Genomic DNA, 25521 nt, shown 5'->3' on the forward strand with positions numbered 1-25521 from the left:
TATTAGTCTCTCGCTCTTTGTTTCTCCCTCTCCCTCTCTCTCTTTTTCACCTCAGCTGCTCTCTGAACATGTTAACGTTCAATCTCCTCCCTCCTCGCTGACTCCCATCGCTCATTCTCGGCAGCTCGTCCAGTTTGCTCAGGGGAAAGAGAAACGCTTTGTTTTATACAATCTAAACACACACACCATTTGTATCAAGTAGTTTAGTGGAAAAACAAAGCTATTAACAAATTCAGGATTTTTCATTTGAGTAGGTTTAGGCTCTGATGGCCGTTTCAATTTTGGATTTGATTTCATGTTGGTAAAATATCTGTTGAGCTGGGAATCTAACAAATGTCTTATTTTTTATTGACTCTCTCTCTCTCTCTCTCTCTCTCTCTATATATATATATATATATATATATGTATATAGATAGATAGATAGATATAGATAGATATGTATAGATAGATATAGATATAGATATATAGATATATATAGATATATATAGATATCAATCAGGTGTTCATGGCCAGCGGTCACATGACAAATCTCACAGTTAACAGGATAGAATTTTTTTTTTTTTTTCAAATTTTGTTTAATACGAACATTAATAAATGATAGAAAAGAAAATGTCAGCGTTTGAATTTTAGTTCTTGTTTGTTTGGTTTCACAGATTTTTTTCTTCAAGGTGAAAGCAACGTCACAGTAAGAGTTTCCACAAAGCTTAAATTCAAGGAGCAGTTTCAATTCTGGATTCAGATTCAAGAAAATGCTGTCAAATCCCCATCCTATATCTGAGCGGTCTCAAAAGGGCTGGAACGTTCACTGCCTTAACAAGCCACTGAGCACCGAATCCTGTCTTTAAGAGAAAGATCAGAAGTAAGATGATTCATATTGAAAAAAGGATGAAATTACCTCACCACAGATTAAGTTTCCACAACTTTAAAAAAAAAAAAAAAAGATGAAAGGCAGATGATGAAATGTTCTAAACAGTTCAACCAAATTAAGAGAAAAGATATTTTCTCACTTTCTTCATGCAGTGTCAAGTTTGGATTTCTTTTGTGGAGTAGGTCTATCTGTCTCCAGGACTTCTCTTCCTCCACCCACACAAATGACAAAATTCAACAGTTCAATGGACAGTCCTCCTGCTATTCTGGATAATCTACAGTCTTATCTCCAAACTATTTTCTTGGGAGTATTTCTACAGTAAGAGTTCCAGTGAAAACTGGAGATTTCCTTGCAGTCTTGAAACAGTCATTATTGAACAGACATGAAGTCAAAGCAGCAGAAATAGGCAGAGGTAAAAGGAGGGCGAGCGGGAGAAAGAGGGAGGCTTGAATGGGCATGCCCATCCGTCCCGGGTCAAAGGATTTCAATCGCTGCTCCCTTCCCTCCTTCGCCCTGTCGTCTCTACCCTGCCACACCGGTGCGGAGGGAGACAGAGGGAGAGGAAAAGATCAGTGTTGGTGTTTGAGGGGTTGGATGACATATGGGGAGGAGGAGGGAACGGTCTTCTATAGGCTACATCTCCTGCAGAACGGCGTTTCCTCTCTGAGCAGCATTCCTCATCTTATCAGCCCCAATAATCTGCCGTTCCCATCGTGCCCAAACAGGGAGAGCCAGAACCTGAGAGAGTGCGAGCGTGTAGGAGAGAGAGAGCGAAAAGTCACTCCTTCACCCGCTCTCTCTCACACTAACTCTCTCTTTCTATGTCTGCTGGCTGGTGATAGAGTGATAAAGCCGGGAGAAAAACAGCGAGCTGTCTGTCGCTCAGAGGAAGTGGTCGGAGGCAGAGCATGCTCCCAAATCCACAGTCGCAAAGACAGGAGGGGAGAAAGCAGGAGAGGAAGGTAGCTAAGCATGCTAGCTAATGCTATTTCAAACGTACTTATCAGTTACTTTGCAGATAAAGACTTTTCAAACAAAAATCTAAAAATATTGAGATTTGTAATAGTTTTAAGTAGCTAACAGGAGATAAAGCAGTGACAATAAGGTTCACTCGGGCCTGCTACAACATTCAAGTGCTTCTATGTGCACTGGGGGTATTGAACCAGTGGCTATACGTCTCAATTTCTGTGCGTTCTTGCATTGTTAATGGTGTTAGTGAAAACACTGTGATGCACAATGTTTAACACAAAGTTTCTACACTTCACCAGCGGTTAGGAGCATAGTGTGTATGAGGCTTGTTGCTACCATTAAGCGGCTGCTCGTGTTGGAGTCTTCCCTTGCTAACATACAGTACACACACATGTTATACTGACATCCTGTAATACTTTGAATGGAGACATTTTGCATAACAGTACTGAAACTTTGGAGGTGAATTGTAAAATTACAGCTACATTGTTTGCTGTATACATCACTGAGTTTACCAACTGATCTACCGGTTGAACCACTGTTATAACCATTGTTCAGACTCATGCTTTTATTGTGCAATAAGGGATTATTAGCGTCACTGCGGGAGCACTCACATTCAGCCATCAGATAAACTCCAGTACAGATAATCAGGAAATTCTTGTTGTTTGTTTACAACCTGCCCAACTGTCTGACAGCTTGTCTGTTGTTACAGTAAATCTATTTTTAGTATTTGTAGTCACTGCTCTTTGACATCTCAGCAGTTACTGTGATGTAAGCGATAGAACAGATGACTGAGTAACACTTAATGTGCAATAAACTGTAGTTTATTTTTAATGCACTTTTACTTGGGACAGCGTATTTTTACAGTGTGATACTGCTGCTTTCACATAAGCAAAAGGATATTCTTCCACCCCCAGAAGTCGGGCAAAGCAGTGAGGTGGGAGGGAGCCCAGTGTGACAGACGAGAGAGCTCCGAGAATGATTGAGTGAGAAAGAGAAATAAATTGAGCAAGAGTGAGAGAGTGGGAGAGAGAGGACAGAGAGAAGAAAAGTAATGCGATGGAGCAGCCTTAGGGTTACAGGAATGTGGGGGCTCCTGAGTTCAGGAGGATTCAAAAGTGTGTGTGTGTGTGTGTGTGTGTGTGTGTGTGTGTGTGTGTGTGTGTGTGTGTGTGTGTGTGAAAAAGAGACATATGAGTGCGTGAATACTAGGGCGACTGAGGAGAGCAGCCCCAGAATTAATTACCCAATCAAGATAACAAGCCGGCCAGACATTAGAGAGGTCACACTACAATTAACCTCTTAGTCTAAACTACACACACACACACACACACACACACACACACACACACACACAAAATGAAAAAGTCATAGAGGTGGGGGTTCATTGCAGAAAAAAAGTGAATAAAAGTCACAGTTCGATATCATCTTCCAAGACTGACTTTTGCAGGCCACACCCAATGTGCTTTTATTTTGAAGCATTTCCTGTATTCTGTTATTTTTTTTGGGGGGGGGGGGTATAATGAGCCTACCTGTCCCGTTCCAGAAACCCTGGCAGAGCCGGGTTGTTTACAGTGGGATATTGAGTGAGTCGGGGGCTCGAGTGGAGTGGAGTCGGATGTGGTTCACACATTCCACCAGAGACTCAGATTACACTGCAGGAAACACCGGCCCTGCAAGACACACACTGCCTGACTCTCTGATTTATAAACAGAGCGCTCTATGGGACACACACACTCTTGCACAGACACACATCAAAATCTCAGCGAGTCACTCTGAGCCAGTGCTACACCTCCATCCCTCACTCACTTTCCTCTCCTTCCTTCCTGCCTTTCCTGTCATTCTGAAACTCTCCGCTCTTCGCTCTGCTCATGTTTTCTCCTGTCCCTCATGCCACTGAAGACAAAGAGCCACAAGAGGGACGCCTGTGCAGACTGTGACAGCGTTTCAAGTATCATCACTTCCTGTATATATGAGATCGCTTCTCAGATTGACAAATAACACGGCATCCCAAAGACTTAAAAAATTCACCTAAATAAAAAATTCAGCACGAGCACATTAGCATGCTATCATCAGTCACTGTTGCCGTATCCCCCACCATGAATGAACACGGAGCTTTTTATTCACTAGTAATCACAACCAAACAGATGACCTATTTTAGACTTAGTTATGCAGACTTGTTCTATCAGAGTCATTGGAAGGAGCCGCATATTAAAACGTAATATTTCCGACCACACTGGATGGCTGAATTGCTCGGCAGATTGTTTAATGACACAAATGACACAATGATGTTGGCACGCTTGCTGTTGTCAGCTGTCCTCCACCTTGGTTCGCATGCGTTACTCATCAATGAGCGGGACTATCTTCTGGCAGCGCTGGAACAACATGACACACTAACTTTGAATGTCAAGGTATGTACTTGATGCAATTAGCCAAATTAGACCTTCCCAGTAGCTTATTTTTTCTATAATTGCTTTATCAATTGAATTTCCAAAATGAATATATTGGAATTTACTGGATATCAATATTGCAATACATAACTACATATTTTGCGTGAACAGATTTGACCCATATCACCTGCCTGTGGGCTGATGTATCTGGGGGATGAGGGGAGCAGGTTGTAACATTTGTCCTGGGGCAGGAAGCAGCAGGCTTTATGGGAAATATAGTCTAAACAATGATGCTGCGTACAGAACCTGAGATAATCTTGAAAAACAAAACATTTGGAAGACCGAGTTTTATTTGAAATTCTTGGTCCTATAATCCTCACATTACAGCCCAACATTCAAAACAGCATCATTTATAAAAATGTCATATAGCAGTGTTGGCGAGCACTGGTCCCAGTTCAGCCCGGGGACTGAGGTCTGAAAACCTGCCCAGATCCTCCCCTCCTCTCCCCTCTGACAGTCCGACGGCCATGTTCCCCCGAAGCTGCTCAGTGGAGAACTCTGGGTAATCAAGCCCAGCTGGGACTAGGGGGCAAAGACACAGGCTGACATAACTCACCCTTCTCTCCCTCACCCTGTCAACAAGGCTCTCTCTCTCCCTCTCTCCCTCTCCTCTTTCCACCTCATCTGGCAGGTTTCTCTCGTCAGGCCGAGCGCCGAGTAAGGCTGGCTGATAGCGCAGGAATCCTAGCCCACAATCCTCAGTGCTCCCTCGCTATCTCTGGGGCAGACCACGGCCAATGAATTACTGTAAGATGCTGAAGATATACCTATCCATCACAACGCTGACATCACAGTACAAATAACGGCAAAGTATGCAAATATGGTCGACAGAGCAACAAGGAGACTCTGAAGACTGTCGTCTAGCTGCCTAAAGCCTGAAGCAGATCTGGAGAGACTGCCTTCGCGTGGCAGGGCCATACGTTCCTGCCTCAAAAACAACTTACTCCACTGTTTGTCACCATCTTTATCAATGCTCCTCTTTATTCGTACACCTTCACATCCAGTGTGGCTCCACACTGCTGCCATGTCTGTCTATTTCTCTCTGGGAGCAGTACCGGGTCAGTCTGTGGGTTGGACGGCTGAGGGGCCCAGGGTGGTTCCGCTCTGACGGTAGGAGGAAACTCCTTCAGGAAATACCAAACTGCCAGACACACACACTCACACAATCCACAATCTCTCTTTCTCTTTCTCCTACAAGCAGACTAAAGCTCCTGCTCGGGTAAAGAGGCCCAGAACTCCTCTTTCAGTTGGTTTCAGCGCCGTCAGACATAGCTTGAAACACAGAGAAGACGTCAGAAAACACAGCTCCACTTGGTGTAGTCTTACATTCTCAGTATGAAAATTTGCATGCTAAACCTGTGGTGTTACACAACCCAGAGTTTGGCTGGCGGCCACGCTTTTAATGGCATCAGTTACAGCTAACTTTAACGAGGGAGCTCAATTAAACAATAAATCACTGCAGAGTCAAGTTTCTGCCACTGAGAACCCAACCACTCCACTTAGACTTGTAAAAGTCGATTGAGTTGTTTCTTACCTGAGGAGCGAGACAATGAGGTATATTAGCATGCAAAAAAGCAGACACCTTCAGACAAGATTTTCGGAAAGTGAACAAAGGCTGCTGTAGTTGGAGAGTTCAAGGTTTAAATCAAGAGACATTAACGTGACACGAGTGGAGTGATTGCATTCATTTTAAGACTATTTTCACTGCAGGGGAAACTGCAACAGGAACGAGTAAACCCCCCTCTTGAGGATTATGGATGTTTTTTTTTTTACAGAGTAGGGGAAGACGGAAAGAGGAGAGATGTGCATCCAGAAAAATAAATCATGTCCTCTTCCCCTGACTCTATTCAAATCCTTATAGGTTATTGATGACGCAACATCCCCGGGCTGTTTTGCATGCTTTTTCACCGCTGATATCGGTGACGTTCGGCTCCTCTTTACACTCAGTGTTCTCCACAGATAAGCGGCCTCTCATTTTCATATTTTCTTGAAATGTTAATAGGCTAAAACAATAAAGGTCAGAGAGAAAATAAACAATTTATATGTTGATGAAACCACGCAAGCGGTGGCGAGTTAGAAGACAAAGTTGTAGTGATTTTCATGACGGTATCTTGCAGATTTGACGTCTCACGCTGATTTGACTGGCAGAACTCAGATTAGATTATATTACTTACCCGCAGAGTATGACTGTGATGCAAAAAAGGAACCCAGGACTAACGCTACATGATGTTACCGCCTATCACAGATTTTATATATGAAGTTCAGTGAGCTCCACCACTCAGCCTCTTAAAGCAGTTGTGGGAAATGTCGGATCCAGAGTTTGTGGAGCTTGATCCAAACGCTTGACTAAAATTCGGTCAGTCATATCTCGGCCTCTGCTGCTCTGATTTTGACTGGATTTGTTTCTTTAATCAGTCTCTTCCGAGCCCCCTCCAAACGTTTTTGAAGTGCAACACTTTTTCTCATCCAAGATACATAATCATGTCAAGCGCCATAAGGTGGGTAGTTGCAGCAGGATTAGGAAAATGTCATTTGATTCTAGAAATGTCTTGAAACAAGCTGAGTGAGCCTCATTTTGGGTTGTGAAAAGTTTACTGCAGTGCAGCCGCGGAAAAACACCCAGCTGCCACTGCAGAGATGCAGGTTCTCTTCCCAACTGTGCCAGTCGCTGCGCTGGTAGACTGCGCATGCATGGAGGCGGCATGAACCTCTTTTTAAAGTTACAACGTCCTGGTGAGGCTCCTCGCCTTCAGGTGTAAAGCAGCAAAAAGAGCATATGACTTTTTAACTCCTGAATTGAGCTGAACTGAAAGACAAAAACTCAGAACGCGATCTTGATCTTCTGAAGTTGTTTATATCAAGTCTTTTAAGGTCAGATAGTGTTTGCGCTGGCCTGATTGTTTTTTTGTTTTTTTTTAAAAACCCTCATCAAGCCATTTTGACTTGGCTTGACTTTTTTTGTTAGATATTTGCAAACCTCTCCAGATTACACAATATTTGGCACGTTTATAGAAGGGCTTTTTCCAGCCCAGCCTAACATGAGATCCAGCGTGCTGTGATTCTGACTGCAGAGTCACATGGTTCTGAAAGTGCTAAACCTGTGTCCGCTTTACGCACATTTCAATGTGCTGTTTGTCTGAAACGTACCTCTGTGTGTGTGTGTGGGTGCATTTGTGTGTTTCCAGGCTGCAGAGCTGTGGCTGACCACAGGAAGTTCTAATCAGCAGTGCGGTGTGGCTGCTACCTTCCCTTTCCCCTGGTGACCTCCTCCCCACCCCTCTCCCTCTACAATAGAGATACCAGGATCACATTACCGACTCTGAAGGTTAAGGGTCAATCCCATTTTTCAGCCCTCTCTGTCCCTTTTTCCCCTCACAGATCCTTTCCCAGAGGTTAAAGCCTCCTGTCACCTAAATTCACATCAGTTCACGCGTGGCGAGGGAGTGGTATCCGTCGGAAACCCTCCGTCTTCCCTCCCACAGTCTCACCCCCTCCTCCCTCACCCACGCACTGGTTTAGTGTCCCCTTGACAGGCAGTTCTCTGATCTCAGGGACCACTCACGTAAAGAATTGGACATGGTTTAAAAACATGTTTAAAACACTGCTGGCCTCTTTGTGTCATTGTGTTGGTGTGTCTCTGTTACACCCTGCTCCAAGTCTGTATTTTAGTGCTCCACAGGATCGGGTTACTGGGAGGTAACGCTGAGCTTGTGATGACCTCCTGCAAAGAAAACCAACCATTTTACAATAATATTGTGAAGCAGCAGGAGTTATTTTGGGCTTCCAACGTTTCAGAAGTTAAAGTTCGGCTCATATTCTGCGTATAGACAACTCTTTCCCACTGCAGGAACTTAACCTGAAAATAACTGAACTGACCTTAACTGAACTTTTATGATCTCTGGGAGCCGTTGGTACAAGCTTCTTACTTGTGTTTCTGTACTTGGAAAAAATGGGACATTTCAAACATACTTTAATGGGACTGACCTCATCATGAGTGCTGGAGGTAAATGAAACAAACAACTGTGCAGCAGAAAATAGAAAAACTGCCACTGATTTATCACTAAACAGATACTAGTTTATACTGTTGGGCTGTGGTTTCCTCCACTGCACACTTTGATAATAGATTTTTTCTAATCTTACTATATTTTGAATTTTGGTCTTGCACTGTTTGGCTGTATGTTGTTGATGTGAGACACAACCTGCATTTAGTAGAACAATACAGAGCCAGAATTTAGGACATGTATCATCAGTACAAAAGATGAGCAGCTGTGTTAGAAAATATCTGGTTCTTTTAAAAAAAAAAACTCAAAGATGGAGGAGCATCTTGGTGAGAGACACCTGATCTCTGTACTTAGAGTGATTAAGAAAAAACATGGTTTGTCAGAGATCAAGATGAAATAATTAAGATTGGTGGCCACATAGTCAAACAAGCCACTTAGTATGAAATACACATAGCTGACAGCAGAGCAGTACTTTAAATCATAGCTTCTATACTAAAGCAAACCACACCACACCCGAACATAACATGTGCATGTGGGTAAACTTTGCATGAGTGTACTCTCCCTGAACACAAATCTGCTTCTGATCACGTTGTGGTTTCTCAAGTACATAATCCCTTTTAATTACACTTTGACTTTCAATCAAACACTGGAACGAGAACTTAATGTCACTGCAGCTGACAGGTGATCATTTTCTCTCTCACACATACACACATGCACACACATAAAATCCCTCCATGTTTAGATGCTTACTTAGAACCATACTCAGTGAGTTTTACTGCACACTTGTTCCTGCTGATTTCTTTTCCCCCCCATTCTACTGTATATACAGAACCTCACTTGTTTTTAATGTATTTATTGAATGTTCTGCTATTTACATGCATTTTATACTTTACGATTTGTACTATGAGCTTTGATATCATGTTCTTTGATCAAAATGTCATGTCATTTTAGTGTCACTCAACTGAACTGAGGGAGGGAAGAGAGAACGGCTTCATGCAGAGACACTGACAGTTGGTGTAAACGATCAGGGAGGAAGTTGAGGACCTGATTGGCCATCATCAGATAAGCAGGCCTATGGAAATATGAGCACTGACATGACGAACATACTGCCAGGCAGAGGGAAGCTGTCGTCACCATGATGACACATCAAACGGTGAACTTTATGACTCAGTGGCTGAATGGAAATCAAACAGAAAATAAGTTGAGATAAAAGCTGATTTTCGAGCATTAAATGGTTTTATTTGAAGAGGAAGTGCAATATTCACTCACCCATATAGATCTTCCTGTCAGAAAAGATCTCTAAAACTGATCAACCAAATCCAATCCGCAACCTCTAGAGTTATTGATTGGTATCAGCTATATAAAGCCCAGTCCATTGTAGCCCATTGTAATTGTCTTGGCGGATTGAGAAGGCTACAGTAACTTGAGGTAGTACAGGCTTGCAGAGGAGCCAATGCACCCATCAGATGTTGTTTGAAACTAAAGTAACATTTGCAAACAACACTTGTGCATGTTCATTGACGTGCAAACGGAATAGCAAGTTCCAGCCTGACTTCACGGTCTAGAAGGAAGTGAACCATCAAGCAGCATGAGCTGCTTCAATAATGATGAGAGGAACATTTTATTGGCGCTTTACATCTGTTTCAGTCACATTTTAAAACTGCATTTGAAAGTTAAAAATGTCACTCATGTATGGAAAAGAGGGCATCCAAATTCAGACCTTCCTGTCGAAAAGATCTAGATTAACACTCCCTTGCGTCTCTGTCGCTGATGTTTTTTGACAAAACATTATTGGAAACCGTCACAGGAAAGCTAGATTTTCCAAATACAGAGAGATTCAGTTGTCAAACAAATAATATAACTGAAAAACATGAGTATCTTATTGACACCAATGAGTATCAGCAGAAACGTTTCCAGGTCTTGATACATTAAAAATCCTACTTAAATATGCATGGAAACTGGCTGACAAGCTCTAATGGGCAGTGACAAATTTCAACTACGAGTGAAAATGTGCGACCGCTTGTGCAACCTCGTCTTTTATGGTTCTCTATCATTTTCCATGCAGAGCAGCAGAGAGCCTGGCTGTCAGTGATCTTTCCAGACAGCAGAATTCCAGGTAAGGGAACAGTGAATGGCTTTACTGTGAACCATCTTGGAAAAAGACACCAATTCCTCCCTAATATACGGATACCTTTTAAAATAATGCTAATATTTCATGCTTCCCCGGTGTGAAAGTATCATGGACCTCTGCCAAACATCCAAACTTAGCGCTGATAGCCTGTTTCGTGTGTCAAGTGTCATAAATCCAGCTGGCGAAGCTCAACAAAGCTTGTTCAATGGATAAATCTTGCTGCTCATAAAAGCCATTTGCTTCTTTATGTCTGTCTGGCGTTCAAGCATTCACCTCAATCCATCAATGCGGCAAACTGCTGTCAGAACACTAAGGCCTCTCCTTAGCTCGCATTTCCCCTTATCACTGGCTTCAAGAGGAATCTGAGGAATCCTGGAGTTCAGTCTGTTCACCAACACCCAATACGACAGGGTGAAACACAGACACATGCTGCTTTTAAAACGCAGACTAATTTGTGACACATAAATCGTACAAATTGATCACAGATGCTGGTGCTAACTGCCGCTGAGAAACAAGTGTGGAATAAAACTAAATAATTGACAATGATGTGTGAATCCCAGCTTTGGGACGATGTTTGCATGATAATAAAGTCATTCACTGGCTCGCAGCCGACTGCCATCTCTTCTTGTTTTAAGACCTATAGTACAGTATAGGAACTCCACCCAGTGAAATGGGCTGAGTTTGCTGCCTCAGCACTTCTCAATCCAAACGGCTGCGGTTCAGTTAGAGGTCTCGCTGCCTCGGCCCCGAGATGAAGCACCTCAGAGAGCCAGCAGTCCTAACCGGCCCCCTGGCTACCACCGCCGGCCTCTGACTGACACTACTACACTGCCAGAGACATAAAGCAGGATAATAATAGCTGCTCATTCCTATCCCTCCCGACCAGACAGGCCCACATTGTCCAAAACCATATTTAACTGGATGATAACTGACAAATAAAGGTGAATACCTCAGTCTACAGCGTTACTGAAATCAGATCTATGACTCAAACATAGTTAGCCGGTCACTATCTTGGCAGGTCATTGACTCTGACTTATTAATTTTGTGACAGTCTTGTAATAAAAGCATCCCTTAAAAGGAAAATTTCATTCTATTCATTAACATGAGGTTATGTTTGTGGTTTGTCAATCCTTGTCCATCCGCCTCTTTTTCCTTACTCTTTCTCATTCCTTGAGTGCAGAGGGGATCCCTAAACGTCTCGTTCGGAAGTTAAAAATGAAGGCAAACATACCCATAAAAAGTTTAATTACTGTGATCTGGAAGAGGGCAAGCAGCATCACCACAGGAGCTCCCAAGCAAGTTTAAAACATTGCAGTAATGATGGATTTTTAGATTTTGTTTTGTCGGACTTAACATCCAGATAATATACTCACTCAATTACTGAGACTATATACTGTATTAATAACAGAACTACAACAGCCTGCTGCATTGTAAAATTGAGTGCACCACCAAAACAAATACAAAGGTAAGGTCAAAGTTGAACCATGCAAGATCTCTTCAAATCAATGCATGTTTATGAGGGACAGAATGGGGTAACTTTAACTTTCACCTTTACTTTTAATTCAGATAAAACGGGTTGAAATAATTGGGTTGAACTGGACTTCTTGAAAAGAGAGTTTGATCACTCTCCTTCTGGCTCCACCAGCATTTGAAAATTTCCAAGTTGAGTCCGATTCAGCAACTGGGCCGACGCTCAGAATAAAAAGTTTGCGTCCAAACCATAGTTCAATAGTACAGTTCCTCTTCTTAATGGCTCTTGACAACTTTGTCAGGCAAAGTGGCAGTCACACCAGAAGACGACAGGCAGCCGTGCATGAGTGGTGGCATGGTTTTGGAAATGAGGGTGAAAAAAAGGACAGAGAGCAGCGTGTCACTTAAGATTTTCCACCACTTTTCTCCCAATTCTTTTTTTTTTTTTTACACTGAGGTTGGCAGATATGTCATTTTGGGACAATTTAGATCTATAAACATTCATTACCTGTGTTGTGTAGACGAATGGTGCTTCATCTGGCGACACAAGATTCAAACCAGCGGCTCTTCAACTGACGACTCTACTCATTGACTCAGAGGTCATTGTAGAGATTTGTCTTGCGGTGTGGCCGTGGCATTTTACTGAACTAAAATTAATCTGGTGGTTAAAATGCATTAAGAACTTGGTAAAAATCTAAAAATAATAATAATAAAAAACCTCTTGAAGAAGAGCCTCTTGTGTTTTTAAAAACATCTCAACTGGACGCCTACAGGGAATTCCAACCCAATACTCAGAAACTCTGAAATAGCCACCATATTTCAAGCTTCATTAAGTAGCAGATATTATGCAACAAAACAGGCCAACTGTTAAATCTTCTCTGGGGCAAAGGGACAGAAGTGTATGAGTTACTGCCTGCCAGGAGCCATTATGTCAGCAGCACACACATGTATGTGGGGCCTTACCTGCTTTTCTCATTGTTAAGACAAAGAATTCACTCCAAAGCGAGATCTGACACAGTGTTTGCTGCAATCTTATTGTCTCACACTGAGTCTCTGCAGAAGTTGTCTTCCATTAGCTTTATTGTGGACTAGAAGGTTCTGTGAGTAACAGCAATAACTGGTGTGGATTTAAGGTGGGGTCAAGAAGACTAGTTATACAGTATCTGCTGAGAAACTAAGGCAACACATACAGAGTTTGTCTCATCGGCTTCCAATGAGAGATACTGCAATAGTCATTCTGTGTGTGTGGAGACAGCACTACAAGGATCCTGGGAGTGGATTTATGAGGTCTGGACTGCCTGCATGGAGTCAAATGAAACCCAACACCAACTCTGTTTCTTCAACGAGGCCTGAGAACCAAGCACCTCATATCCACTGCTACAAAACACACCATATGGACTCTAAAAGGGCCAGTGTGTTTAAAACAAAGTGCTAGTCACATGGTCAGACAGCATCAGCAACCTCTTCCTCAAGCCTTTTTCAGCATAGGAAGTGGAGGGGGGGCTGAGACCAACTTTAGATAGAAATCAACAATATGACAAACATGGCCGCTTCACGCAGCAGAGGTCCAGGTGTGCGGAGGTGAGAAAATAGGCAGGGTTAGAACTTCTCTCTACGGCATGCTTTTCTATTCTTCACCCCGCTGTTTCTGTCATCTCTCAGGCCTACGAACAAGTGCCAACACTTTAAATTTGGGAAGGCTGACTAAAAATGTGTGCTGTTATCCCCATTTGAATGACTATAACATTGATATGATGACCAGGTTTTGACCACATCTTCAACTAAACCTGCCCAATATTACAAAAATCTGCAACGTCTGACAACATCGTTCAATATTACAATGATGATATGACTTGTGATTAATACACAAATGTTGAAGCGTGTGCAATGATGACGAAAATAGGATTCATTGGTTAGCACTACCTTCACTTTTACTTCTGATGAATTGCTCTGTTTACCTTAATTTATCTTTCATTTGACCTTGTTTGATGTACTGAGGTCTTTTATCAAACCATAATCTTTCCATTTGTGTTTAAATGCTGTTGGTTTTCAGTGTTTGTCTTGTAAGAAACACTTGGTCTAACTTGATTTTTGAAAAGTGCTCTATAAAGTAAATTGATATTACTATGTTATATTCTTTTTGTCCCATTACTACTGTGTCACATTTACTTAAATCAGTTAAATATTTTAGATGTGTGCTGCTGCTTTCCAACTCTACTGAGCAACGAACTGCATAATCCTACAACTAAAAAGTCACATATGATGTATTTCTTCTAATATTGATTAAATTTGATGACAAAATAATACTCTACTAGGTTGGTATCTTGTTTTGAAAAACTGAGTGATAACACTAGGTTTGTTTTTCTGGAAGCAAACTGTATATTCAGAGATAAAGGTTGGGGGTTTCACAACACTGTCCATTTCTTCAGCCTGGTACCACTTATCATCATCTCTAAACTCTCAAATCCCAGTTTTCCCCCTCAGACGTCTATCTTAGCAGCCTTGAGATTAGAAAATACAGTTCTTTTCCATATTGCATGACAACATCACATATATATTATGTCTCTGCTTGTTGTTCCAACACTTCATTGAAGCTATATAATGCTTACACTGCATGAATTATTTAAACCACTATGTTTTCATGGCTGCACCATAACATCAGTTGGAAAGTTTCAAGCTGTCATGTGAGTTTATGCACACTTTTCATTTCATACACATTTTCCCACAGTTTCATCTGACATGTTTTATATCTCTTGAGTCCTCAAGACCTTGAGTAGCAGTTAAAATAAATGTTGTGTGTTTGAATAATGCCTGGCTGTACAACATGTGTTTGTTACAATGGCCCCATGTTAAAAAGGATTAACAGGAATAAGTACTTTGACAAAGTACAAAAAGCAGAAAAAATACCTATGAGTCATATACAAGTAGTATACATTGCAGCCGGTCTGTCTTTTTGTTTGACTGTATGTTTTTCTTGGTCTTCCTTAAAGTGCAGCGACCATTTAGGCTTGCAGACTATCGAAAATATGAGAGCTGATTATTAGTTTTAGTGTCTGTCCTGAAGTATTCTAGCTTGACTTCTGTCTGAGTCTATTTGTCAGCGTAAATGAACTGAAACCAACGCAGAGCTCAGTGCACAATTGGCGACATGAGGAGGATGCTGGACCCGGCTTCATCCACCCAATGTAATGGACGGTGTTGCGGGGAATGAGTGGAGCAACCAGGGAAAGCTCGTCTGGGCTCCGGTAACATCCTTTCTTCTTGACTGAGTCTTTCCAGGATGCCCCTTTCATACCCAATCATGATACTATCACCTGTTACCAATGAACCTGTTTACCTGTGGAATGGAGCTTTCTACAACTTTTGTCCCTTCTGTCCCAACTTGTTACAAAGTGCCAGCTATTCATAGTAGAGATTTCATGAGCCAGTCTTTAAGATCAGTATTGGGGCCAATGTTGTCCATGTTTTCTTGGGTGCACCTGTATGACATTGCGCTTTGCAACTTCATGGTGAACTAGATTAGCTAACTGCAATGTGGTTTGTGTGCATGCATGTCAGGGCTCAGGGCCTTTTACCCACCCTACGATGGGTCTAACTGGGGTTTTCAGTAATCAACTGTTTGCAAACAGTTTTTTCAGTTTAGGCTCCATCTGTGGGAACAATCAAAGGACGCCCTGTGAGACTCATGAGATCACTAACTGAAGCAGTGAAGGCAGGTCACAACACTTCATCACAAAGCCATGAGGAATGCATTCAACATCACACACTGATGATATCTAACTGTGTCAGAGTATCCAAGGGTGGAATTGTCCTTTAAACTCAATAAAGCTTGACAATGCAAAACATTATTTAGTAACTAGATCAGTCAGGTGTGTCTTTGTCACGTTAATGACTCGAACAGGTGGGTTGACTCTGCTTGCCAACAGTCATAAAAGGTTACCACAACACCAGCCGTCTTTATTCCCGTGGATCACTGGAACCATTGTCTGAGCTCCTCATCTGAAGACGACAGGGCTGATGACGTAAAAGAATATGCTGCAGAGTGTGTTTCTGGCGAATTTGTTATGCACATCTCACCTCTGGAATGACAGCCATCTGAAGCAGGAAGGAACTTAAGAATCAAGACTCTCACACATACACACGTACTCATGGGCAGGCAGTTGACAGATGCCAAGGTGTGGTGTGTCAACAGGGCTATTTTTAGGTTGATGTTGAAGTTTCTGATTCTTACTTGCAATCTGGACAAAAACAGGCAAGGCAACTGCTCTGCCCAAATCCCACAGGTGTGAATGCTACCCATGTTTTGCCACATATCGTAAGACGTCATCACATGCCAGTCTGTGGGAACCACTTCACTTTAGCATTTGTAGCATTTGGTCTAGGCTGTCTTATGCAAAATTTGTACTTGAATTTGAGTTACTGCTCTCCTGTAGAGTGAAGAAATGTGAAATATAGCATTCAGAGAACTCTTAATACCAATAAGCAATGAACAATGGCACCACTAACTGATGTAGCTGCAGGATGTTGCACAGGGTCAGCGCAAAGATAAGAGGAGGATTTATTTAATCAGTGTCTTTCTCTCTTTGCATGACCACAAAGATAAAGCTTAACCTGATATGACAAACTGTGTACTTTAGTGTGTCTGTTTATGTGTATGCTGCACACACTCCACACTCTGAGTCACACAGGCCCGTGCAGCAGCAGTGGTATGTAGCGCTCCTGCTTTTCACACGTGTTTGTGCCGCACAAGAATAAACTTGTATGTTTAAAACAAAAGGTTGAACAGTCATGTATTGACAGTGCATGACAGCGCTGCAGGGAATGCTTGTACGTGACTCTAGCAAAGCCTAATTTACATTTGTATTTCTTGATACATGGGAACTTCTGATGATGATTCCTTTCTGTCAATCAAAACATGAAGCCAAAATGACATTCATTCAACATTTATTAATTCAACCTTATCATATAAGGATGTCACTTTTGGCCCTGAGCACTTACAATGTGCACTTGCTACTATTTTCATACATTTCTTTCATTAAACCTTTATTTAACTATTTGATTAATTAGAAGAGATTATCAGCAGAAAAAGATTAAACAAAAATAAACCTCTCCACCTTGGAACTCAAGCAGAGGTGCCTCTGGCTAGCCCGTCTTACAGCTGTCATGAGACTGATAGCTTGTAGATGGAAATCTCTCCAATCTGTCAATATAAGAAGATGACATCTAGATTTTATCCATACAGACAGCATGGAGTACCTGGGAGCTACTATGCTGAAACTGAAAACATTTCACAGTGGGAGCACGCTGTTGCCACAACAAAATCCTTATTGTGGAGAATCTGGTCAGCTATGAGGTCAAGTTTTTGTGGATTTACTTGGGATATTTGAGAGCTCACTCATTTTCCTCCCACTTTAAACGAACCTGTAAACCGTTTCGCGCACTGTTTTGATTACATTGCGATGAAAACTATCAAAACAAGAGGAATATTCTTAGCTGCAGCAACAATAATCTGAGATGATTTCGATAATCAATCTGGCTGTCTGACGGATGGATGGCGTTTTGATTCTGGTCTCTACAGCAGACTGAGTAGGTGGTAGGTGATAGAGGAGGCAACAATCTGCTTTTTCTTACAGGAGGATAATCTCGCCTGGAAGGGCATTCCTCCGTTGCCGACCAACACTTGCTGCATCACTGTGACTGAGACACAGACATAGGACCAAAAGGGCAAAAGGGGCAAGGAGGTGTGCTGAGTAAATGACATTATGAGTTATGTGAACAGCGATGGGACAGAGAGAGATAAAGACAGATTGAAAGACAACCATTTATCACCACTTCTCCTCCGCCTCTGCATGAGAGGTTGAAGAAAAACCACAGAGCTGTCATTCAACTCGCAACAGTTTATACCCTCCGGCAACACATGAACTGTGGAAATATGACAGCCGGGCTGCATTAGCACCGACACGCAGGGGTGTAGCACAAAATTCTGGACCCTGTACATAGGCATGGTCTATGGGCCCCTCCCCACACTTGCAGCTATTCATTCTAGTATCTTTGTGGCCCCTGTACTCAGTCCCACTTTTCCGCTGTAGTCCTTCACCTCTACTGACATGCACAAGTGTCTACATGCACATAGACAAACACTAATGCCAAAGCATGCGCAAACTAATTTGGTCTACATGACCAACCAATGCTTCCAGAGCTAACTGCAACAAATTGGGACCTCCCCCATAATTGCTTTTGTAATCTGCACGTTTCGTCTTCCGTACTCTGTACTCGACTTCTCATGTTGAAAATATGTTGTCAAGAGAGAAGAGAAGGATCTCACACAGTCAGTGATCGTTTTCAGCCTAATAAATCTCTCAACAAGGTCTAAACACAACTGCGTGATCCAGACAGAGGAAACCATCTCATCGCACATTGTCACAGTGCTGTGCATCACCTGGCAACCAATACCAATCATAACTATTAGAGCACAATACATTGTGACACACCTTTGCAAAGGCTCAGGTGGAGACCCCAAACCCCAGTCGTGGCAGAAACCCATAGGCTGACAAGTGTGATTGACAGATCTGCAAAGCCAATACAACGGCAGCAAACAGCAGCCATGGTGGTTGGATCAGTTTGAAATTAACCTGTAGCTTTATTCAAAACAAAGCTGACAGCTTCAAACCCTATATTTTGCTTTCATGTCTGCAGATACTGGTGGTTTCTTACTTTTCTTCCAGCATGTTTCACATCCGGTAAACAGCTTCTGTGGCCACTGACAAGCTCGCCATCACCTCTGCAGCCTGAGGAAATCTTAGCCCAAATAAACACAGACAAGTGCACAGGTATACACAAAGAAACACAAGCTTGCAGCACACATGTGACACACACCTGCGTGTTTAACCCCCACACACCCCTTCCTGGTTGTTTGCCCCTGTCCCAAGGGCCTGCGTAGATAAATGAGCTCATGTCAGACACACGCACTGACAGGGCTAATGATGAATTACATGTATATTATCAGACAGCCTGAGGACTTACTCCTCTCACATACAGCCACACACACACACACACACACACACACACACATCTGCACAAAGGCCCCACACAGATCCAAAACGTCTTGCACCTAAACAGCAAACAACAAAAGAGTCTGAGTCAGCTAAATTCTTAATGCATACACACACTTGATGACAGGTATTTCCACTTCAGGAACAACACAATGCTGAATTGTGAGTGCAGTGTCAGTCACTTCCTGTCTGAAGGGGTCAGAGGTTAAATACTCTTCAACCTCTTTAAACCCTACCCCTGAAATAAAGAGACTATGAGACAGAGCAGAGAAATTTCCCTCGGTGACTGAACCGTTTTCCTCTCCTTACCTTTGTCCTCTGTTCCCTCTGAGTTATAGTAATTAATAGAAACTGCTGGTTATTCAACTTCATTCACTGAAAAACTGGAAAGTCAGGGAGAGAGAGCTCATGTGGACAAGAGAGGGAGCGTGCAAGTATGGACAGAAATGTAGACCTGACACAAACACCTTCTAAGCCCAGTATTATTCTACAGTTATCTGCAGTTACACTACAGACTGGATTCTCTACTAAGTGACGGATGACTTGTATGAATAGGTCCAGTGTGGGTTGAATGCACATTGGTAGATCCGCATTGTACATCTTGTGTATGACATAGCTGTATCTCCACTATGCTGCATTTTTAGAAACAATGGGTCACCTCTCTCACTTGCTGCAGCCCTGTAGTCTGAACACAGCAGGTCTTGAAACCTGGTTCTGTGGTTTGTGAAATGAATCAATCATGAATTCATTACAGGGCTGATGTTTTGGATTGCATGGCAATGTACAGAGTTTTCTATTCTCTGGCCTCTTAATCTATAAAATATTGTTCAAACAGGACATTTTGCAGCTCTCAAATTCACCAGTTCCTCTCACACAATCCTGGCAGGCTCAGCAGATGTTTCCATGTACTATCAAAAGAGACCAGTTTTAGCTTTACTGATTGACTGGGTTGTCTGATAGTTTCATGAACTGCATTCCATCCCCATCACTTGTCAAGGTTAGGTGGGCATCAACACTACAGCGTGTATTGTCCATTTTTTAATGTGTCAAAAAAGCTCTTGTGAGAGATACCGGACTGTTTCTTTGCTGATCTGACCAGTATCTGGAGTAGTTTCCCGAGTGGATTCAGGGTTCAGACTGAATGAATGAGCCAAGATGTGCAAAGAATACAGGCCCAGGTGTGTGACCGCTGCTTCCATCGCATCGGCAGTCAGTCAGCAGGGACTCCTCGCTAATCCTCTGCCATCACTCAACTGGATCTCAGCTCTAATCTCGCCAGGCCAAAGCTCAGCAGAGGGGCGCTCCTGGCTTTAAACTGAGAACCTGACAGCTAATCTCGGCCACAACACCCCTGGGTAACCCTACACCCTCCCCTGGGAGCAGCCACAATACCCCCCGGCCACAGCGATGAGAGAAAGACCTCACGAATATCAGAGACACCTCACACCAAGAGCGAGGTGGAGGATTAATATGATGGCTCATTTTTTGGTTTGGATGCTCAAGCTGTTAAAAACATGGGTAAAGGCACACTCCATGAAAAAAGACACAGATAATTTCTCCCCAGCTGAGTGAGCCAATCCAACACACGCCCTCGCTGTTAAAGAAAGCTTTTCAAGGTTGTTTGCCTGAAAATGAGCACCCATTCAACACCCACTTGCAGGATGCAGCCTACATTACTCTTAAAGAGACTGACTGGCTGGTTTCCAGCTGTTTAAAAGCATACAATAAGCAGCCCAAGCCTGTCAACTGGACCCATTATGGCCGATAAGTGTACGGTCCCAGACACAATGACCGGCAATCAGATACATGCAGAGAAATATGTTACATTCATTCATTTTAAGGTCAGGTATATGGAAAAGGAAATATGTGCTGTGCTGTCCCATGAATTATATAGAGCTATATGAATTACATATCATTATTACTATGTAGATCAACTTAAGGTTAATCTGCTCATATGGGCTGCATTCCTGCGTGATAAATTGTACAGCAAACAGAGAATCAGAAATAAAATAATGCACCTGAAAAAAGAATGGCTGGCAAAAACAACAAAAAAACAAGTCGCTCTAGGTTGCTATCAATTAAGTGACAAGTTATTTGGGCTGCAGTTTCTTACAAATCTCTGAAATCAAACGTACGAATGAGAAGTGTGATGTTCATGGTGATCTGTCGGTTATGGGCTCAGCCAACATCAACAACACACACATGACTGAAGGACAGCTGCTGTCAACCTGGCTGTATCTGTAGCCACAGACTGTAGGTGTTCAGGCCATTTGCTAGCTGTGAGAGACAGAGCTGGTCACATTTATTACCCCTCATCACCAATGAGAGAAATTATGAATGACAAATATTTTATGGCATGTTGTCATTTACTTGATCATATGACAGTATAAAGAAAGAAGAGGGTGTCAGACTCCTCTTAAACCTCTCAACTACCATGGCACCCAGAAAACTGTTTTATAGCTAAATGCTTCTTATGTTATTTGTGTTCGAATAAAGGAGCAAACTTGACAAAGTAATCTTGATCCACCAGTGAATGGATAATGTGCCAGTGAATGCAGCTACTGTAACACAGATAATGTGTGCACGCATTAAGCTCCTTCAAACATAGCTAAAATAACGGCACCATTAAAGGCACACTATGCAGGATTTGGCAGTGGTTGTTTGTGAACACACCATTCAAAGTTTGCCCCTCCTCCACAGCTCAACTGGCGAGCGAGAGAGAGAGAGAGAGAGAGAGAGAGAAGAGCAGTGGTCGAGCAAGCTAGAGAGTGAATGAAGAGAGGGAGCTGAGTTAGAGAACAAAGGAGTGAATCAGAGAAATAAAACTTTATTTTCTGATTGTTAACTTCTAAAGTGCAAATAAGCACCTCTGCATGACCCTGTGGGAAGGTGCCACATTGTCGGATTTTGTGTGAATGTGACTGAAGTGCATGCTTCATCCTGCCCATTGTCACCTCTCTGCTCTGTGTGTGTGTGTGTGTGTGTGTGTGTGTGTGTGTGTGTGTGTGTAGCTCAGCCCCACCCTTGGTCAATCAGACGCACATCCCTGCAGCTCGTTATAATCCATGACACAGACAGACAGCAGATAGGAGAGACAGACACAGTGTACCCTGGTCCTGGTTATTGGCTGGAGGCCACACATCCACTGCCCAGAGGTTGATGCCCAGAAACATCCTCAACCCATCAAAATAAGATGAAAAAAAGAAAATACAGGCAGTGGGCAGGATCTCTGCAGACACAGACTCCACCACATGCTTCCAGTGTGTCATTAGTGATGACTCAGAGGCATTAGCTTTGTTTGAGTCTGCTGTATACATTGGTGTTTTGGAAAATCCTGCATAGTATACCTTTAACCCCATGAGAATATTAAAGTAAATAAATAAATATGTTTTTGTAGCACGTTTGAAAATTATTGTTCCATTAAGAAGATATTAATGCTTCTAATGGTCACTGACAGACAGCCGTAAAACCAAATTCAGGCCAGTACAACAAAGACAAACACACGCAAACAGAGGGGGAAACCTGACTTACCACTTCAGTAGGACGGAAGTATTTTGGGTTCACCTTCACGTGTATCACCCCTGTCTCCTGGCAGCGGCCAACCTCGCTCTCATCCTTTCCTTCCCACCTGGAAAGACACAAACCTTAACAGGACGGAACATTTGCCCACAGCAGCTGGAAGGTTCAGCTGTCCTCTCCTCCCTGATTGTTTCTTGTGTCGTTTGTTTCTTTAACGTCTCACGGAGACAAAACATGTCACTTGTCTTTTTTTCTGAAATCAACACGGTCACACAAACCTTCCCCAGCACATGTTGGCATCTTCCACGACACAAGAGGGAGGTGAATGAGAGGTGAGACAGAGGAGAGACTGAGATGTGGCAGTGAACAGAAGACAAAGTTTCCACAATATCGCCTCGGGACACCTCAGGGACGAAAGGTTTTTTTTCTTTTTTTTTTATGTACAGTATGTATAACTATTGCTTAGCAAATGACAAACTGAACCAAGTGCTGACAATGACAAAGTGCGTCTCCTCGTGCTGTTACTTCAGTAACTATCATATATTATTGTGGTCTTTTTTGTTAGCGATGTTCTGGTTAGCAGTGATGCTGTTTGCGACGCAGTAAACTCACTATCAACAGGGGATGCACTTTTTTACTATGGTAATGCTACAATGATTTATTGTGAACAATAAATCCGTGCTGAAATTGGAAGGTGAGCATTAGCTGTTAGCAGCCAGTGGGCAGTAGTGTGCTGCAGTGTGTTTGGCTAACAGAGCTGACAGCTAACAGAGCTGAACACACAGCAGGAGTTTCAAGTGTTAAAGGCTGAACTGCACTGTAATGTGACAACACAACCAGTTTTCAGTTAATAAATGCATTTAAGTACTTCAGTTGAGTACAGCTTAGAGGTAAAAATACTTTGAGTTTGCCGTTTACATTACAGACATTCAACATCATTAAACACAAAAGTGTATGTAGCTGCTATTGATTACAAAGTGCTTTACATAAACTATGTCTCTATGAAGTAACAACTAAAGATGGAAATAGCAAAATAAAGAAACATTTGGATTTCAGAACAGTTCACATTCACTTTGAGATGATTAAAATTGTTTTTCAGTGTGGTTACAGGGCGGCCCTGCAGAGAGAGCTGCATGTTTGAGTGACATTTGGCCTCTGGTATACAAGGGGGACCTGTGGCACCGCTGGAAAACAGCATCAAGTTGGAAAATAATAATATGAAGGAGGAAGAGTGTTCTCAGTCCTTTCACAGAATGCAGCAGTGATGACTTTTTAAGCTTATTTTGCTAAAGAATAACTTATCTCTGGTGAAATTAAGATGTTAGGCTGTCACTCCTTTCTATTTAAAGTCATTTCACTGTACTTACTGTATTTTGCATGTTTTCTTTGATAAGCAATTGGATGAAAGTTGAAAGGGAGATTTAATTGATAGTCTGATGACCACGGTGGTTTTCTTCAAGGTTTTGGCCTTTTGTACCCAACGACAAGGTAAAACAACTGTTTGATGTACTTTTGAAGGTGTAAGCTGTGCATTGACTATCCCTATGACAACAAGATGGCTGAAACAGGATTGTGTATCTATGCTTGTGTGTGTTTGTGTACTCACACAATGGTCTTCCCCACATGTTTGAAGGCCTTCTCCACAAACTCCCGCACGCTGTGCACCTCCCCTGTCGCTATGACGAAATCCTCTGGCTTCTCCTGTTGCAGCATGAGCCACATAGCCTGAAAGAGACAGAGACAGAGACAGACAGAGAGGTCAAACCACTGAGAGATCATAAAGACAGTTCAGTGCTCCACACTGGACTCGGCCCAACTCGGTCCTGACAGGCAGGAAGTGAACCTGCGACCTCTGAGCAGGGCATTCGCCCGTACCTCTGTCCTGACGTCACTACTGGGGCTCATGGGACAAATACCGTGGGAAAGGAGGACAGAGCACTCCCATAGGCTCACTGTGCTGCTGGCACGCACAAAAACGCACACGTGGCCATGAATACACAGGCACCTATGCACACAAACACATTTGCACATGACTAAAACGACAGCTTAAAAAACTTCAGGATAAACGTCCAGAAATAAAAATATGGGAACATCCAGTTCTGACTTGTGTTCACTATTTCCAGCTTCATGGTGCAGGCAGTACAGGGATGCACTGATCCATATTTTCAGCTCCGATCAAATTCTGATACATGAATTTGTATCGGACCGATATCTGATGTGAGTATCGGTGCATCTCTCAGGCAGTATTATTATTAGCCTATATACCCCAGCGAAAGCTGATAGTCTGGGTCCCTTAATGGACCCAGTTCTATATTAAACAGCCATCGAGGGCGTCTGTGCGTGGCTCCATAATATTTATGGTGAACCAGAGCCAGCAGGTCAGTGCTGCTGACTTCTGGCACGTCTGGCCTGATTAGAAGAGACTCGCCAGGGACACAGAGATAGACACACAGACAGACGCTCCATCTGGACATACACTGACAAATGACATCAAGACACGAGCATAGACACGGTTAAAGTACAGTATACAGTAAGGCTGGGAATTACTTAGATGACTTTATTGGTTCAAATTCTTGTTACACTACTTGAGCAAGAAAATAAATCAAAGTTTGCTGAAATCAGTAACTACTCAACAGGTATTGTAAGGAGGAATGCTAAATGAAAAAAAATAACTGAAGTGAGCTACTGAGATGAAGAGGTAAAACAGCTGCTTACAGCCGTTTGGTTGGACATGAAAGCAACACTTCCTGAAGGTAAGTGACACTGTGTTCTTTTTCTGTTTAATAGGAAACTGCTCGTGCAGTACACTGAAGTTTTTTACTTCTCTTCAGGCTGATTGTAAATGTGTCCAACCACACACAGTCGCTGTCTGTTCCCTCCACCAGAAAGGTGGTTAGGTGTGGAGCTGGTTTCCTCTCTGTCTTTACGGAGGTGACTTAATCACTTTGCCTGTCTCGCTCTCCAAGGAGCACATCAGCACAGTATAAGTGCTCTACTTGGATTTGCACTGAATGGTGTGTGTGTGTGTGTGTGTGTGTGTGTGTGTGTGTGTGTGTGTGTGTGT

At 42.7% G+C, this 25521-nt stretch overlaps 1 protein-coding gene across 1 annotated transcript in view; it reads right to left on the reverse strand.

Annotated features, from left to right (window-relative positions):
* gmds (GDP-mannose 4,6-dehydratase) overlaps positions 1 to 25521 on the reverse strand; it is a 160743-nt gene that overhangs the window by 13082 nt on the left and 122140 nt on the right. Inside the window, exons 8-9 of the mRNA XM_076723453.1 lie at positions 24064 to 24182; positions 22470 to 22566 (exon numbers count right to left, since the gene is read on the reverse strand). Of these exons, the coding sequence (XP_076579568.1) occupies positions 22470 to 22566; positions 24064 to 24182 (216 nt within the window). The remainder of the gene's footprint in view (positions 1 to 22469; positions 22567 to 24063; positions 24183 to 25521) is intronic.

This window comes from Chaetodon auriga, chromosome 3 (assembly GCF_051107435.1).
Source record: "Chaetodon auriga isolate fChaAug3 chromosome 3, fChaAug3.hap1, whole genome shotgun sequence".
Classification (NCBI taxonomy): Eukaryota; Metazoa; Chordata; class Actinopteri; order Chaetodontiformes; family Chaetodontidae; genus Chaetodon; species Chaetodon auriga.